Source organism: Mustela nigripes, chromosome 2 (assembly GCF_022355385.1).
Source record: "Mustela nigripes isolate SB6536 chromosome 2, MUSNIG.SB6536, whole genome shotgun sequence".
In the NCBI taxonomy this organism is placed as follows: Eukaryota; Metazoa; Chordata; class Mammalia; order Carnivora; family Mustelidae; genus Mustela; species Mustela nigripes.
Window position 1 is genome coordinate 72229756 of NC_081558.1, and position 16144 is coordinate 72245899.

General features: G+C 43.6%; 1 protein-coding gene across 4 annotated transcripts in view; it reads left to right on the forward strand.

Moving 5' to 3' along the window:
- OSBPL10 (oxysterol binding protein like 10) overlaps nt 1–16144 on the forward strand; it is a 349809-nt gene that overhangs the window by 240957 nt on the left and 92708 nt on the right. For all 4 annotated transcript variants that reach the window (XM_059390786.1, XM_059390789.1, XM_059390788.1 and 1 more), the window contains one exon: nt 7710–7864. In XM_059390786.1, coding sequence (XP_059246769.1) covers nt 7710–7864 — 155 coding nt within the window. The remainder of the gene's footprint in view (nt 1–7709; nt 7865–16144) is intronic.

Below are 16144 nucleotides of genomic sequence, written 5' to 3' on the forward strand. Positions count from 1 at the left end.
GGTTAAGAGAGATGTTGGTTTTCCAGAGAAGTGTCTTCTTGTCCTACCCACCCTCATTTACTGAGCTCCAGTCCTGCCAGAGTATGGCCTTTGCTGCCCCTTTTCTGAAATCTTTACAGACTAGATAATATTATGCCCATCATTTGGATGAGATGCAAGGGGGCTTGATTTCATGACCCCAAGATCATGACCTGAGCCGAAATCAATAGTCAGAAGCTCAACCAACTGAGTCACCTAGATGCCCTTAAGTATATTATGGTATTATTATTATTATTTTTTTTTTTTAAAGATTTTATTTATTTATCTGACAGAAATCACAAGTAGGCAGAGACAGAGAGAGGAGGAGGCAGGCTCCCTGCCAAGCAGAGAGCCTGATGTGGGGCTTGATCCCATGACCCTGAGATCATGACCTGAGCTGAAGGTAGAGGCTTTAACCCACTGAGCCACCCAGGTGCCCCAAGTGTATCGTGATATTATTAACTGTATTCCCTGTGCTATAATTTTCATCCCTATGATTTATTTATTTTATAACTGAAAATTGATACCTCTTAATCCCCTTCACCTACATCACCCACTCCCCAACCCCATCCCCTACTTTAGCCATTTTTATCAAGGAACTTGACTGAGGGATGGAGGATGGGGGAGCATGAAGCATCATGAAGGTTCTTCTGTTTTGTCTTCTTTTAACTTTTAACCCTCTTAAAAATTACATATAATAGCCCCTTAAGTTTTAAAACATTGTGCTGGTTCTTTTCAATCTATGGTACACATTGGGGGAAGCATTCAATTACTTCCTGCATCCAAAACATCATACTTGGCTGCCATTAAAATGAAATTCCAGAATCTCCAGCTAGTGGAAGAGGAAAATGTGGCAACCGGGGAGTGTCACCACAAGATACCTTTCCTTAGAATCTCAGGGTTCTTGAACTCAGTAATAGTTACAATAACCTGACTCCCATGGATAAAAATCTAATGTTTATATCTAAGGAGTGCCAGCCTGGGTTGATGGGAATCAAAATCTCATTAAAGTGCCACTGTATCAGGTTTTCCTTTAAATGTTCGATGGGCAGGAAGACACAAGATTGCCCGCAGCGCACCGAATATCCACATGCACTGTTTTTGATTCTGTCCTCTTTGCTTTCTGACCCTCACACTCTTGTATTTCTTCTGCCCCTTTTCTGAATCAAAAATTAATTTGTGGGCTTGTAGCATTTCATCTTCTGTAGCATTTCACCTTATCTTGCAGGGAACGTGTTGGCTTTGGAGCCTTTATCTGTAAACGTTGCTCCTTAACGCTCATTTCATCTCAAGCTCTCGAGCGACTGAACTGAAATCCAAAAATGCTACAGTATTCCTCTGCCTACTATTTATGCATTTGGGGCTCCTAGACCCATCTCTGATCTTATCTCTAAGATATAGTGGCCTGAAATGTTTCCTTTAATTTCTGTTTATGGAGACGTTTGTATTTTAGATTAATCAAATAACTTGCCCTCTTGGCCGGGGCTCCTCTAGTTCTGGTCTTGGAGACTAGTAAATCTACTTGAATAGCTTGGTGGAGGCAAATGATTGATGGGGATGGGTAGGTAGGCATCCGTTCTCCCTAGTTTAGAGGTGTGTCCCTCTGACTCTACTCGGAAAGGTGGGCAGGACTTCACTCACATTTGGAAAAAGCCGAGCTGCTTGGGGGTATGGGCTTTGGATGGGTTGCCAGTGTGGGTGAGAAACTGGACCTTTGGACTGGTTTGGGATGTAGAGTCCCCTGTTGGCATTGCTTCTGGTTAATTCCTTGCTTGCAGGTCTTGATCAAGGGAGCGTGGTTCAGGAGTCAGAGCAGACACCTGTAACCAGACAATACATTCTAGAGCCAGGTAAGAGCTGGATGCTGACAGCATGGTCGGTGCAAGGCATGCTGGGAAAAACATGCTGGAGTCAGAGCTGCCAGAGCAAGTGACAGCAGAGCCTTGGGAAATTGCAGCAGGTGACCCACGTGCCCTTGGACATAAATCAGGACAAGTGATCAAGAGAGGTGTCACTGAGGAGAGGAGAACCAGAGCAGAGTTCAACATCCTTTTCTTAACTTGTCCTTCCAATAACTTTTTCATTCTCTTACAAGTTTTGTGGGGCTTGTCAGTTAGAAGCCAGTTGCTTTGACCTTTCCATTTGGCAGTTTGGCAAAAAGGGTAAATAGGTGAGCCTCTCATAAGGCCTTTGTGGCCTCTCTGGCTGGGGGGCCTTCTTCCTTCTGCTATTCTTCTCTTTTTTCCAGAGACGTCTTCAGACTGCCGGTGTTCCTCTCTTTCCACTTTGTTATCTCCGTCTTTTACACCTTCTTTCCAGTGAGAAAGAACACCTTCTGTTTCTGGTGAGAATGTACCCCACAGAAGTCCCCTTCCCTCATTTTGTGGTTAAAAGCCAAGATGGAAACATGATGATTCTGCCAGTAAATAACCTATTGGGGAAAAAAGAAAAACTAGCGTTGTAGACGGTTCCAGATGGGTGGATTTTGTCATTGTTGTTGTTAGAACTATCCAGACGGAGATTTTGAGTGGCACATTCTCCCTGAAGAAAGCGGTTAGATATTAACATCATAGCTTTCTATTGTCAATGTGTCCTCTGCTGTCTTCAGGTTTGTAAATATCCATTTTACTCTGTTTTGGAAAATGTAGGTTTACTGAGCATAGGAAGCATGAAGTCACTGTGTCGTAGGATGAGGGACAGGTGCTGTCACCTGTCACTGGCCTCTGGGCAGAGGCATCTTAGCCCCAACCTGGGGACTGCAGCTCTCAACACTCCAAGCAAGGCTCATGGCCAAGGACATACGAAAATAGCTTCACAGTCCAGCCTTAATGCCCACAGTTAAGTCTCCTGTTGCTTTCTTTCTGCTTCTAGTTGGTTCGGGGGAACTAAATCACTTGTAGTTGCTTTCCTTCCTCCCTGTTGTCCTGTGGACGCCGGTGTGTCATGTGAGGACTTACAGGTGTGTGTAAAATGCCTCTCGTAAGGACTGGATTTGCAGTTTGGGGGACCAGCCTCCGCCTTCCTGTTCTCTTCTGTTCTGTCATCTTCCATAGTCTCCCTGCTCATGAGCGTTAGAGTGTTTCCAGAGGGAAAGACAGAGGGTGGATCTCTGGCTACTTGAGTTGACAGTTCATAGCTGTTCCCAGTTGTCCTTGCCTTTGGACGTCCCGGTCTGTCTTTGACCATCTTCCTACTGGAGTCACTTTCTGTAGGTGGAGCACGTTTCCTTAACTGTCAGACGCCACCAGCAATAAAACACACCATCGTCCTCTGTGCCGATGAGAAAGGACAGCTGCCACTGAAATCGGACTGTAGGATAAACTTGTTTAGGAGTGTTTGTGAAATGGGTGTGTCTTAGAATTAGGGATGTATGGTCTAGACTTGCGTTGGTTTTAGGACGCCATCTTGAGCGCCTGCCTTTCAATGGGGTAATGCAGTCCATTTCTTTATTTCTTTAAACTGCGATTTGTTTCCTTGGCAGGATCCTTGATGCCTTTTGTTTTTCTGCTTCCATGTGGCGTTTCTTGTTTTCTCTTTATTTTGCTGCATAGGTTGTACTTCCTTGGCTCATCATCTTTAGTGTTTTGGGAACAATAGGCATATAAATTCTAGTAGCAGTTGTGGTTTTTAAAAAAATTTTTTTTTAAGTTTCAGTTTTAATTAATTAATTTATTTGGGAGCGAGAGACAGACACACAGATAGCAACAGAGATAGTGAGAGAGAGCACAAGTGGGGGAGGAAAGAAAGATCAGGCTCCCCAGTGAGCAGGGAGCCTGATGTGGGACTCCATCCCAGGACCCTGAGATCATGACCTGAGCTGAAGGCAGAGGCTTAGCCAACAGAGCCACCCAGCTGACCCTGGTTTTTTGGGTTTTTTTGTTTTGTTTTGTTTTCTTTTAGGCTCTTATTTATTTATTTATTTTGGAGAGAAAGTGCATGCGAGCTGGAGAAGGAGAGGGAGAGAGACAGGTAGACTCAGCACAGGGCTCAGCACAGAGCCCAACTTGGGGCTTGATCCCATGACCCTAATGTCATGACCCAAGACAAAACCAAAAGTCAAATGCATAACTGACTGAGCCACCTGGACACCCCAACATTGTTTTTCATAAGCATTCTTTAACCTGTATTTTCTCTTTTATTTCTTTGCTTGTTTTCTTAAATTGTTTCTTAAATTCTACATGTGAATGAAATCATATGTATTTGTCTTTCTCTGACTGACTTATTTTGCTTAGCATAATACTGTCTAGCTCCATCCATGTTGTTGCATATGTTAAGATTTCGTTCTTTCATGACTGAGTAATATTTGTGTGTGTGTGTGTTTGTGTATTATTTTTATCCATTCATCTATGGATGGGCACTTGGGCTACTTCCATAATTTGGCTATTGTAAATAATGCTACAGTAAACATAGGCCTAACCTATATTTTTCTAATCATCAAACTCAAGAATGACCCTTCCTCTTCTTCTTTTTTATTTTTTAAAGATTTTATTTATTTGACACAGAGAGAGAGAGAGATCAGAATTAGGCAGAGAAGCAGAAAGAGAGAGAAGGGAAGCAGGCTCCCTGCCAAGCAGAGAGCCTGATGCGGGGCTCAATCCCAGGACCCTGAGACCATGACCTGAGCCGAAGGCAGAGGCTTAACCTACTGAGCTACCCAGGCACCCCTGGGTAGATGACCCTTTTTTTGACTCTCTCCTTTAGTGATGAAAACTTAATTTCCTGTTTCTCTGATAAGCTTCCCAATTTTTGGTAATGTAATACGGGGGCTGTTGTTAATATTTAACACTAATTTAATACTTAATTTGATAATGATTGAATCTCTTTAAAATAATATTAATATTCAGTCATGTAACTATGTTTATTTTTATTTTATTTTATTTTATATTTTCTTAAGATTTTTATTTATTTACTTGACAGAGATCACAAGTAGGCAGAAAGGCAGGCAGAGGGAGAGGAGGAAGCAGGCTCCCTGCTGAGCAGAGAGCCCGATGCGGGGCTCAATCCCAGGACCCTGAGATCATGACCTGAGCTGAAGGTGGAGGCTTTAACCCACTGAACCACCCAGGTTGCCCATGTAACTATGTTCAGAAAAATTATTTCAGTTCACTCCAGGCCTGGGATTGGGGTGAGGTCTATGAAACACTCACCTTGAGCATAAATTTAAGGAGTGCCAAATAATTAAGATGAATGATGCTTTAATGACATGCCTTTAAACCAAAATTAATGCAGAAATAATCCAGGATGAACAAAATATAAAATTTTAAATTAAGACAGGATTCAACACAGCGAGTCAAGGAAGACTAAGTCTTGTAAAACTTTTTCCATTAATTCTGGTTTTAAAAATAGTGTGTGAAAATGTAATTTATCTTGATTACTGAGTGTCTTGTTGGTGCCACTTTAAAATTATACCCAAGGGGAATGTCCTTCTTACTTCCCCTGATCCCAGCTCGACTCAGTTCTGTGTTTAATGGTGTTCAGTGCTTTTAATACACAACTTTTCCAGGCTTGAGTTCCTGATTCTGCTTCTCTTTTTCATAGGTCACTGAGCCACCCAGGTGCCCCTACTTTCTCCTTTTTGCCATCTCTCATTTCTTAATTTTTAAGAAGTCATGAAATACACATTCCTTTTGAAATCTTTTTTTTTTGGTCAGAGAGAAAGAGGGAGAGAGAGTGCACAAACACAGGGCACAGCAGACAGAGGGAGAAGCAGGCTCTCTACTGAGCAGGGAGCCTAATACGGGGCTGAAGGCAGATGCTTAACTATTGAGCCACTCAGGAGTCCCTGTCTATAAAAATCTTAATAGTTGGGGCACCTGAGTGGCTCATTCGTTAAGTGACTGCCTTCAGCTGAGGTCATGATTACAGGGTCCTGAGATCGAGCCCCGTATTAGGCTCCCTGCTCAGCGGGGAGCCTGCTTCTCTCTGTCCCACTCCCCCTGCTTGTGTTCTTGCTCTCACTGTGTCTCTATCAAAGAAATAAAATCTTTAGAAAAAAAAATCTTAATAGTCATTTATTCATTTTGGCACATAATTATTGAGTGCATTCTCTTTGCCAGACCGTATTCTAGGTTCTGGAGACCCAGACATGAGCAAGGGCAATACTGTCTCTGCTTATGGGAGCTGACGTTTTAGGGAGAAGAGAAACACAGTAGACCAGCTAATGAGCAGGGTGAGTTCAGATCGCACTGAGTGCTGTGAAGACAGAAAACTGACCAATGGGATGGGGCGTGCCTTTGGAGCAGTGCTTTGGCTGGGAAGCTCCCCGGGAGCTTCTCTGATCAAGTGATATTTGAGTGAACTGGGTTTATGGAGGAGGCCTTTCCTCCATGTAGAAGAACGGCAGGGTGGGGGGTGGGGGCAGGGGGAGGTGGTGGCGTTCAGAGCAGATGGAAGGGTGTGGCCCAAAGGCTCTTGACCTGAGTGAACTTGGCTCACTGGGAGAATGGAAAAACTACCAGCATGACTTGAGCGCAGTGAGCAATGAGGAGAAAATGAAATGAGACTGGACGGTCTTACTAGCCAGGCAGCTGGACAGCGTTCCAGTTGCCATGAGAAGCCACTTGAGGCTTTTAAGCCACAGCTGTGTGATCTAACACTTGATGTTTCTTAAAAAAAAATTTCTGCCTAAAAATATGCTTGTGTTGGAGAGGAACACACACTCTCAGAACCCATGCAGCCATCTCAGCTGGCTCTGTTACTTTGTTTCCACCAACTAGAGTCTCCCAAGGTATTAAATGTCTGGGATACTTGTAGATTTTTCTTGGAGTAACTCTAAGGAAAAGGCTAATGGATAGGATTACTTTCCTGATAGAACATCAGAGACCCTGCTGGTCAAGTTCTAGTTCATGTAAAGCAGCATCCACTTTCAGTCTACCTTTTCTTCATCCCTTATCTTTGCTCTGAGACAGAGAACACAGTCTTCAGGGGGAGAGTCAGCTGAGATTGAGACCTATTCTTACTCCAGTGGTGGAATTGGGAAAGGAATCCCCTGTGTTTACTCCTGTCCCCACTAATAAGCATAACATCTGACTCCAAAATAAATAAACAGGATTACAGTTAAGGAAGTCTTTGTCTCCTCCGCCCCCCACCCCAGGGTTGAGGGAGAATCAGAAAAATGCTTTTGGTTTATCCGACTGGTGTTTATAAATGTGTTTCTTGCTAGAATGGAATGAACACATGTCCTTTGTTATGGGACTTCCTGACTTCTGCCCCAGCAGTCACGGAGGAGGGCCACATGATGCCGGCCACTTTTCAGAGCTATGGTCATGCGATTGGCAATTAAACCACAATCTGAGCAACCCCTTCCTGATAAAGTTTGATTTGTTGTTTATTCTAATGTCTTAATGATAAATATCTTTAGGTAAATATTTTTTTCTTAGAAATTAAGAAAAACACTTAAAATCTGGCTTTGGTGAATATGACACGCCTTCCCCCTCCCAACCCCACGGATGGGGAAAGAAACAGCCTATGGTGATTCTGGTCACTGGCATCATATAGGGACTAATTTATAAACAGATCCGTATCCACACTTGGTACCTCGTTCAGAACAAGCCCACTTAAATTTACCACAGTCCACTCCAAACTGGGCCCATTTCAAGTCTGTCTCCTTATACAGTGGGTTACAGATATTTTTTGAGCTGTAAATGTTTAAATTGGAAAATACTTGGCATCATTCTAGGTCTTTATTGCAGAAAACATCCTGGGATGGCACGGGCCCAAGTCACATTCCACAGAGCAGCTGAAAAATGGGACACTTGGCTCTTTACCATCAGCCAGTGCCAACATAACCTGGGCGATTTTACCAAACTCCGCTGAAGATGAGCAAAGCTTGCCGCCGGAGCCCGAGGTAAGCGAGCCGTTAGTTCTCTCTTAGCACTCCTGTGGCTTGTGTTCTCGCTTGTTCAGAAACGTAATAATTATATTTGTAACTTGCTCCTCTCTTTGTTTGAAGAGGAGACAAATTATAAAATGGGAGCCTTGCCTGGAGAGACAAAATCGGCTCTGGGCATGCCTGGCACTTCTGTTCTCGTGTCTGGCAGCTGCCACGGCTGAAATGTGATCTTTCCAATGAGGAAATCTCCTATTTTCATCGAAATGGGAGTTGTTTTAACTTCAAGTGGGAGAAATTCAAATGCGCCCATTAAAATGATGCCTGTTGACATGCCGGGAGCAGTTACAATATATTGTCGCTCCCCTGAATAATGGCTTCTTGGTGTGGTTCGTGCTAACATGAGCTCCCGCCTCACATGCTCGACCTCTGCATGTTCCAGAGCCAGACCAGTGTCCCTGCCCCCACCTGTCCCGGGGCCATGGCTGAGACTCCTGGGCCTCCCCTCCAGCTGCAGGGGACCCGTGCCCTGCCAGGTTGGGGTGGGGACAGCCCCTGCAGAGCTTCCTGACTGGCCTGGCTTCCGCAGGCTCCCTGGACTGCCCTCTGCCCACACGCCTCTCCCCACTAACCGTGCCTCCCAAGTGGCTGCTGGAAGGAAGCCAGATGCAGCGTGTTCCTTTGTGTCTCGAGGGAACTTCTGTATTTTCTTTTTATTTTGATGCGCACGTTCTGTCTACGTGACCTTGTGAACTAGGCGGAGCTGTACCAGATCCACGTGTTAGAGGTTGTTCTTAATTCTAGCTGAACGCCCTTAGCCTGAAACATGTATGGTGCTCATAAAATCTCCTGGGGAAGGTCGAGAGCCCCAAGGCAGCTGCCTGGGTCCAACAGTTATCTTGGTTATCAACTGAAAATTTTTTCCAGGCTTCCCATAATTACATTCTGGGACAGGGACTTTGGTAGCTTGGCTCTTACGGAGGTAGGATCAGCCTGACTACAGGCATTCCATTCGCATCTCTAAGGTGCCTTCGCAGGGTATGAAACGAGTAGGGGACGTGAGATTCTCCGAGGCACTTCCCTTTACCTGTACCAGGAATTTCAGGTTGAAAACACTTGAAGCTGATGTGTAGATGAACTGGCAGGTGAGTTGGTGATGGAGTAAATGGTAGGAGCCCTGTCTCCCTGTTGTTCTTCAGAGAGTCTTGGGTGGGGTGACATTTGACGGTGGGTGCTTAGCCGCTCAAGAGTTGAAACCTACAATAATATCCTCCATTCCCTTGGCAGAGAACCTTTGGAAGTTCACATCATAATAAATACATTTAAAGTCTAGCTCTAGGGAAAAATTAAGAGTAAGGAAATATGTCATTAGATCTTTAGTAACAACTTTGTAGGATATCATTCCTGGCAGCATTCTTGGGCAAAACCCAACAGAAGCCGTAACCTAAGAAGCTTACTTATTAGGGCTGGTGCCGTTCCCATCTGTGAATCCTTCTTCAAGTTTCTTCTGCTTTTCCCTGAGAGCACCTCCTGTTACGCTAAAGCTCGAGAGGCCAGGGCTGTCCTTTTAACTTAAAATTGTTGCCCCCTTTGCTTTAGTGGTCACTGGCCTTGGCAGAAGAGTGTATGATTGTCCACAAGAAATAACTAGCTCCCAAGTTCAACTTTTTAATAGTACTTCGAAGGAGAAGAACTAGGAAGAACTTACCCTGGAGTTAGGAACAGCATTAGTTAGCAGCATAGGTTGTCGTATTACCTTTACCCCAGTGAGAATGGTGTAAGACGTTTATGGGGGAGTCTTCATAGCAGTGAGGACTTAATGAGGACATGGTGGTGTTTTGATGGTTTTTGGAGAAGGCAAAGTACGAGACTCCTTTTCATTTTCTTTCTAGCGACGGCTCTGGTAGCTGCTTCTCACAACCCCAACAGCGCTTGTTAGTTAGATACTATTTTTACTTCAGGTCATTATGCTTTGTCACTTTTTGTTTTTGTTTTAAGAACTGAAGAAGCTAGCAATATTGACCCTGTCCTTTTCCTGTCAGAAAAAAGGAAAATGTTGCCATTACCTCCTTTTTGTAGAATTTGGAGAAATAACCCAAGGAGGAAGTGAAATTCCTAGAGGCTAAAAATTCCTTATGAATATGTTCCTTAACCCTTCGATATAGAGAATAGAGTTACTATGTGAGTGATCGCTGGTGAAACTCAGGATCATAGTTACTGTGGCACTTTCGCTGAGCACACTATTTTCTTCTGGTTTGTTGCTCGTGTTAAATCTTTAGAAACAATAATTAGGATATAAATCATATACCTCCCTCTGACAGGTGTGTGCTTTTTTAATACCATCAAGCAATTTGACTCACTCCAGTTCTCACTGGACACAGACTGGGCATCCTACTGTTCCGTTCAGCTCTGACATGGTCTACCTGGGGAGTTTCAGATCCCAGAGGCTGAGGGCTCAGCCTCACAAGACTCTTCTGCCCCCCCCTCCTGCCCCCCACACTTTCAGCCAATCACAAGTTCAGGTCATGTGTACTTCTGACCAACGGGCTGTAGATCAGTGGTTCTCATGGCCCCCATCTTGGGTTTGAATAATTGCTCTAGTGGCTCGCAGAACTCAGAGAAACACTTCCCAGTTTATTATAAGAGGTTATAATTCAGGAACAAAGGGAAGAGATGCTTGGGGAAGGTGCATGAGCTGCCATGCCCTCCCCAGCACCTCTCTTGCAACACCTCTCCATGTTCACCAAGCTGGAAGCTCTCTGAACCCGATTGTTTTGGAGTTTTCTGGAAGCTTCATTCCAGAGGCAAGATTGATTAAATCTTTGGTGACTGAACTCTGTCTCCAGCCCCACCCCTGCCTCCTGGAAGTTGGGGTGGGACTGAAAGTTGTACCCCTCTCTAGTCACAGTGTTAGTTCCACTGGAAACGGTCCCTATACTTAGGTTACCTAGGGGCTTCTAAAGGTCACTCATTAATATAACAAAAGACACCTTCATCCTCTCTCATCCTTTCAGGAATTCCTAGAGTTTCAGGAGCACTGTGCCAGGAATGGGGACAAAACCAAATACATATTTCTTGTTATAAATCACAGTGTCAGACTCCCTACCCTAGTGCTGGCTTTACTGTAAAACAACTTACAGATACCTGGAAAATTAATGCATTTTCAAGCTTCATCTGTTTAATTCCCAGCAGAAAAAAACTCAAAGACCAATGTGTATTTAATACATGAGTTAGAGCAGAACTGTGGTTGGCTCTGTTATCAAATGCAGTGATCTTAAAATTTTTATTCTGCTGGGTCTAGAACTAACTATATGTGAAAATGAAATATTCTTCCATAATGAAATGAGTTAGGATCTTGGTTTTAACCATTAGCAGAACAATTTTTCAAGTCTCTTAGCACCGTTTGAAATTTAAATTTAGACAGAAAAAGGTTTGTGTTATGCTGTCTTCCGGGAAGATGCCTTGTGCCACGACAGGGAGAACCATGATGGGGAGATACTGGGATTTGCTCTCTTGACCTTCATTTCCACTCTCCCAATGGGAAACCCAACAACATGTCCCCGAATTTCTTACAGCTGTGTTTCTGAATTCATGATAGGTTCCATAAATGCATCTGTGTGAGATTTGGAAGGCTGAGATGGAGACGGGGTTTCCTCTGCTGGTGCTACTAGTAGGCAAGGTCAGGGGGATGTGGGTGTTTGAGGCACTTGCGGGGGCCGCATGCATTGTCCTGGGGCCTTAGGCTCACCCGCACGGACATGACATGCTGTTGGGCAGGGAGCAGCGGCCAGTTCCTGACACTGGGACCATGACTTCCTACCATGCCGTGTCCTTGAAATGAAAAGTTGAAGGGGGACTTTGCTCCTCCATACCTTTCAGAGATTCTGTAAGCACCTAATTCCCATACCCAGTCCCTTTCTCATTGAAATACCTGGTGTGGTTTCTATTTCCTGCTGTGGATCAAGAGTGAGTGAACGATTGGAATCAGAAGGTAGAGGGCAGCATGGAGACGATTGGGAACGTGACCATGTATACCTACCATTCTAGAGGGACGGAACCTTAATATTTCTAAAAGTAAGTTTTATTGAGGATAATTCAAAAATAATAAAAGTCACCCCTTTAAAATGCAATTTTATCACTTTTAAGTACATTAAAATATGGAATAATTCTGTCACTTTCCAAAATTCCCTTGTGTTCCTTTATAGTTAAGCCCTCGGCCGTCCTCCTCTGTTTTCTGTCCATACAGCTTTGCCTTTTCTGGAGTGCTGTGTAAATGAAATCATACAGTATGTAGCCTTTTTAGTAGGGCTTCTTTTTGTTCTGTGGAATGCTTTTGCCATTCATCCATGTTGTTATGTTGGTCAGTGGTCCATGTCTTCTTCTTGCTGAATAGTAGCCACTGGATTCAGAGTTTTTTATCCATTCACCAGTTGAAGAGCATTTGGTAAACTTAACTTATTCAAAACCCACCCTGTGGGTAAGGTAGAAAAAGGGAAGCATTTAAAGTAATGTTGTATTAATCATATATGGCAAATATTTGGTGCTCAGATATCTACCCCTGTCCTGGAGGGAGAAGATGGAGGGTCAGTTCTATTTAGCTCTCTATTGGAAACCCTGAACTAGAGGGTTTTAAAGCTTATGCCTCAAGAGCATGCTGTTGAGTGGGACCCCGAGGGGACCTTAGTCAGTTAAACATTTGACTCTTGGTTTCCGCTCAGGTCATGATCTTATGGGTTGTGATAGCTGAGCCCAGCCTCTGGCTCCATGCTCAGTGGGGAGTCTGCTTGAAGATTCTCTCCCTCTGCTCCCCACCTCTCCCCCAGTCTAAAAGAAATAAATCTTAACAACACCAACAACAACACACTGTCAGTTCCTGGCTTGATTGTTCCTTTATAAACATTGCCTGGTTAATTGTCTGAACTACAGTGGCAACTATTTGCTATCAAGAGACCCCATACCCTATACACCGCGCCCACCCCCAAGATCAAAGAGTCTTCTCATAATGCCCCTAAGTACTGACCACTAGCATTTAGCCAAATGAGCTTCAGTTAGAAAATTGCAAAATTGGATTTTTAAGTAAGCATGTCAGTCTCTCCTTCTCTCCCCCAAGGGAGGAGGTTATTTTGCAGGATAAAGAAGGGAGGCACATATAAAAGATTCAGCTGAATTTTGCCTTGAGAAGAATTTCTATGCCCTTGGTGGATTCGTCATTTTAGCACTGAACTTTTGAACCACTTAATGACATAGGATGCTGGCAGATTGACATCCTCTGACATTCAAGTTGAAGCCTGGCCAGTATAATCCCCTCAGCCCATTTTTATCATTTCTTCATCTCTGTAATACATAAATGTGTGAGTAGATGTGACTGAGAGTATTTATCAGGCATGGGATGGTGATAAATTTTGGAAGATCAAGTAATATGTTGTTTTGAACCTTTGAATAATTAACACAAATGTTTGGCCTTATGCATTTGTTCAAATACGTGACACATGTTTATTTGATTCCAACCATTTAATGAAGGAGTGAGACAGCTATCACTGACTTACAGCAGTTGAAAATCACCTTATAGAATTCTGTGATAATGCTGCAAAATTGAATTTCAAACGGTCATTACACAGGGAATGTTGATCACATTTGTTAGAATTTGTAACAAGGAAGTTTGTGGGTGATAAGATTCCCCCTCCCTACCCCACTCCCCATCCTGTCACAAGTTTGATTGTATCTCCTTCCCCGGTCCTATAGAACAGACTTTTTCCCTCTTTGAATCATGGCCTCTGAAGCACTTAATCTTAGAAGCATCGTTAGGGGTCCGATGGCTACTCTCCATTGGTTGCCATCCAATGGATGGCACTCCAAATAGAGTGGCTGACTCTTGCCGAAAGTCCACACAACTGGCCTGTGGGAGACAAGATGGGTATCTGGACTTCCTCTTTCCCAAGCCAGTGCCTTTCCTGTACACCAGACCATCTCCTGTATTTAGTAGGGTTCTTTTCAGTTACAAAAACTGAGAATCCAACAATTAGTGGCTCAAGCTATAAATAAAGTCTTCTCACATAGTGAGAATTCTGCCAATAAGTACTAACATGTTTGGTATAGCAACTCATGAGGGCCTCAAAGGTACAGGCTTCTGGAAACCGTCTGGAAGTTCCTCAAAAAATTAAAAATAGAACTATTGTATGACCCAGATATCTCACTTTTGTGTGTGTAGCCAAAAGACTTGAAACCAGGATCTCAGATAGTGATGATTATTCAGAATAATCAAGAGATTAAATGGCCATTAGTGAAGGAATGGATAAAGAAAATGTGGCATATACATCTGATGCACTGGTATTCAGCCTTTAGAAAGAATAAAATCCTGTCACTTGCTGCAACATGGATGAGCCTTGAGACCATGATGCTGAGTGAAGTCAGCTGGTCACAGGACGAATACTGCATGATTCCGTTGATATGAGGTGTCTGAGGAGTCAGTCTCAAACAGGAAGCAGACTGTTTGTTGCTGGGGGCAGAGGGTTGGTGGGGAGGGAGAACTCAAGAGATGCTAGTCAAAGAGTTTAGAAACCCAGTCATGCAAAAGGGAAAGTTCTAGAAATCTGTGCAACAACACGTGTGTAGTTAATAGTACTGTACACCTAAAACTTTGCTAACAGGGTACATTTCATGTGTTTTTAATCATGTAAAAGTTGATTACTTCTTAAATATGGATGTGTATGTGTGGGTTTCTTCTATTCTTCTTGCTATTGGCTTTTTATCCTTATATGTGTCACTTCATGATTGCAGTGTGACAGCTACAGTGCCAAGCATTACATCCCCACACTGGTATCCTTCAGAATGTAGGCAGAGGGGAGGCTCTTCTAAAGACTTATTGTTTTCAAGACTCTTTATGTCGGAAGGGTGGCTCCCCCCCCCGCCCCCTATATACTTCTCCTGTTATATCGTAACTAAAATGGGTCATGCCTCCATGCAAGAGCTATAACTTGCTGTTGGTATTTCCAACATGGCAACTCGATTTCCTTGATGGCTTCAAAGTAATTGTGAGTGCCTCTCTGTGGCCGTGGAAAAGTGTGCCTTACCTGAGTCAAGGGATCTTGAGACCTAGGAATCTCAAGATTGATTTTCTGTTCAACAAGGAAGAAGAGGGCATCTGCAGATACAGAGGACAGTAACAGATGGTATCCATTGGACCCCTCAGTCTGCCCCAAACACCTTTTCTTCATGCACATATCATCTCCATCTTCCTAAGACTTTTCTAACCCAACCATTTCATCTTAGAGGCCAGGTTCTTTGAGGGTAGACCCTATCTTTGATTCTCCTTTCAAGATTCCAAAATATTCAGGAAAGTACTCGGCACTTAATAGACATTCTGTAAATATTTGGTGAATGAATGTTAGTGATATGGCCCATGTGTACTGTTCTTAACTAAAAGATATGCTTCTTCCATGTTCTCATCTCTTATTCCTTACCCTTCCCTAGAGATTCTGGAAGACCCGGTAGAAGTAGGCTTAAACTATTGTGTGGCATATGAGTTACATACACTGATGTGACAGAAGATTCATTAATGGCGAACATCCTGGACCTTTCCAGGACCTCATCAGTCCATTTCTAGCCATTGGCCCTGACTGCCTATACCAAAGTACTAGAATGTAGTAGTGGAGATCGTATGTGGAACTCTTACTATAACCACTGAGGGCATTCTCTGTAGGTTCTGACACTAAGAATGAGCCATGGCTTGATCATCAGGGTTTTTTCCTTCTGCTCTTCTGGCTCTTGGTCTGGAAGGAAAGTAGTCCATCGATCAGGCAAATGTACAAGATATGCCTCTTAGCTAACAAGCCCTCAGGACTTACTAAGAATATGAAGGCTCCAGGTTCTTATTTGTGTGTACAGATACACTACTCCCTCTGAAGTTTGCTTTGGGTGTCAGCATAGTAAGACAGTAATTATCCATCTACTCTGGTGTCTCTTCATTCATCAAACATTGAGTTACTGTGTGCTGGACATTGAATGGAGGACTCCTTAGTTTAGCAGATTTTCATAACCTAATAGTAGAAACTGAATTGTGCCCACCTCCCCTTGCAAATTCATGTGTTGAAGCCATCACCCCAGATATGACAGTATCAGGGAGGTGGTGTCTTTAGGACACAGCTAAGGTAAATGAGGTCATAAGGGTGGGGCCCTCATTCTGGATCCTAATCCAATAGGACTAGAGTCTTGTAAGAGGAGAAATCTCTCTCTCTGCCCTGTGAGGACCCCCAAACCAGGAAGGGCACTCTCACAGAACCCAGTCATGCTGGAACCAGC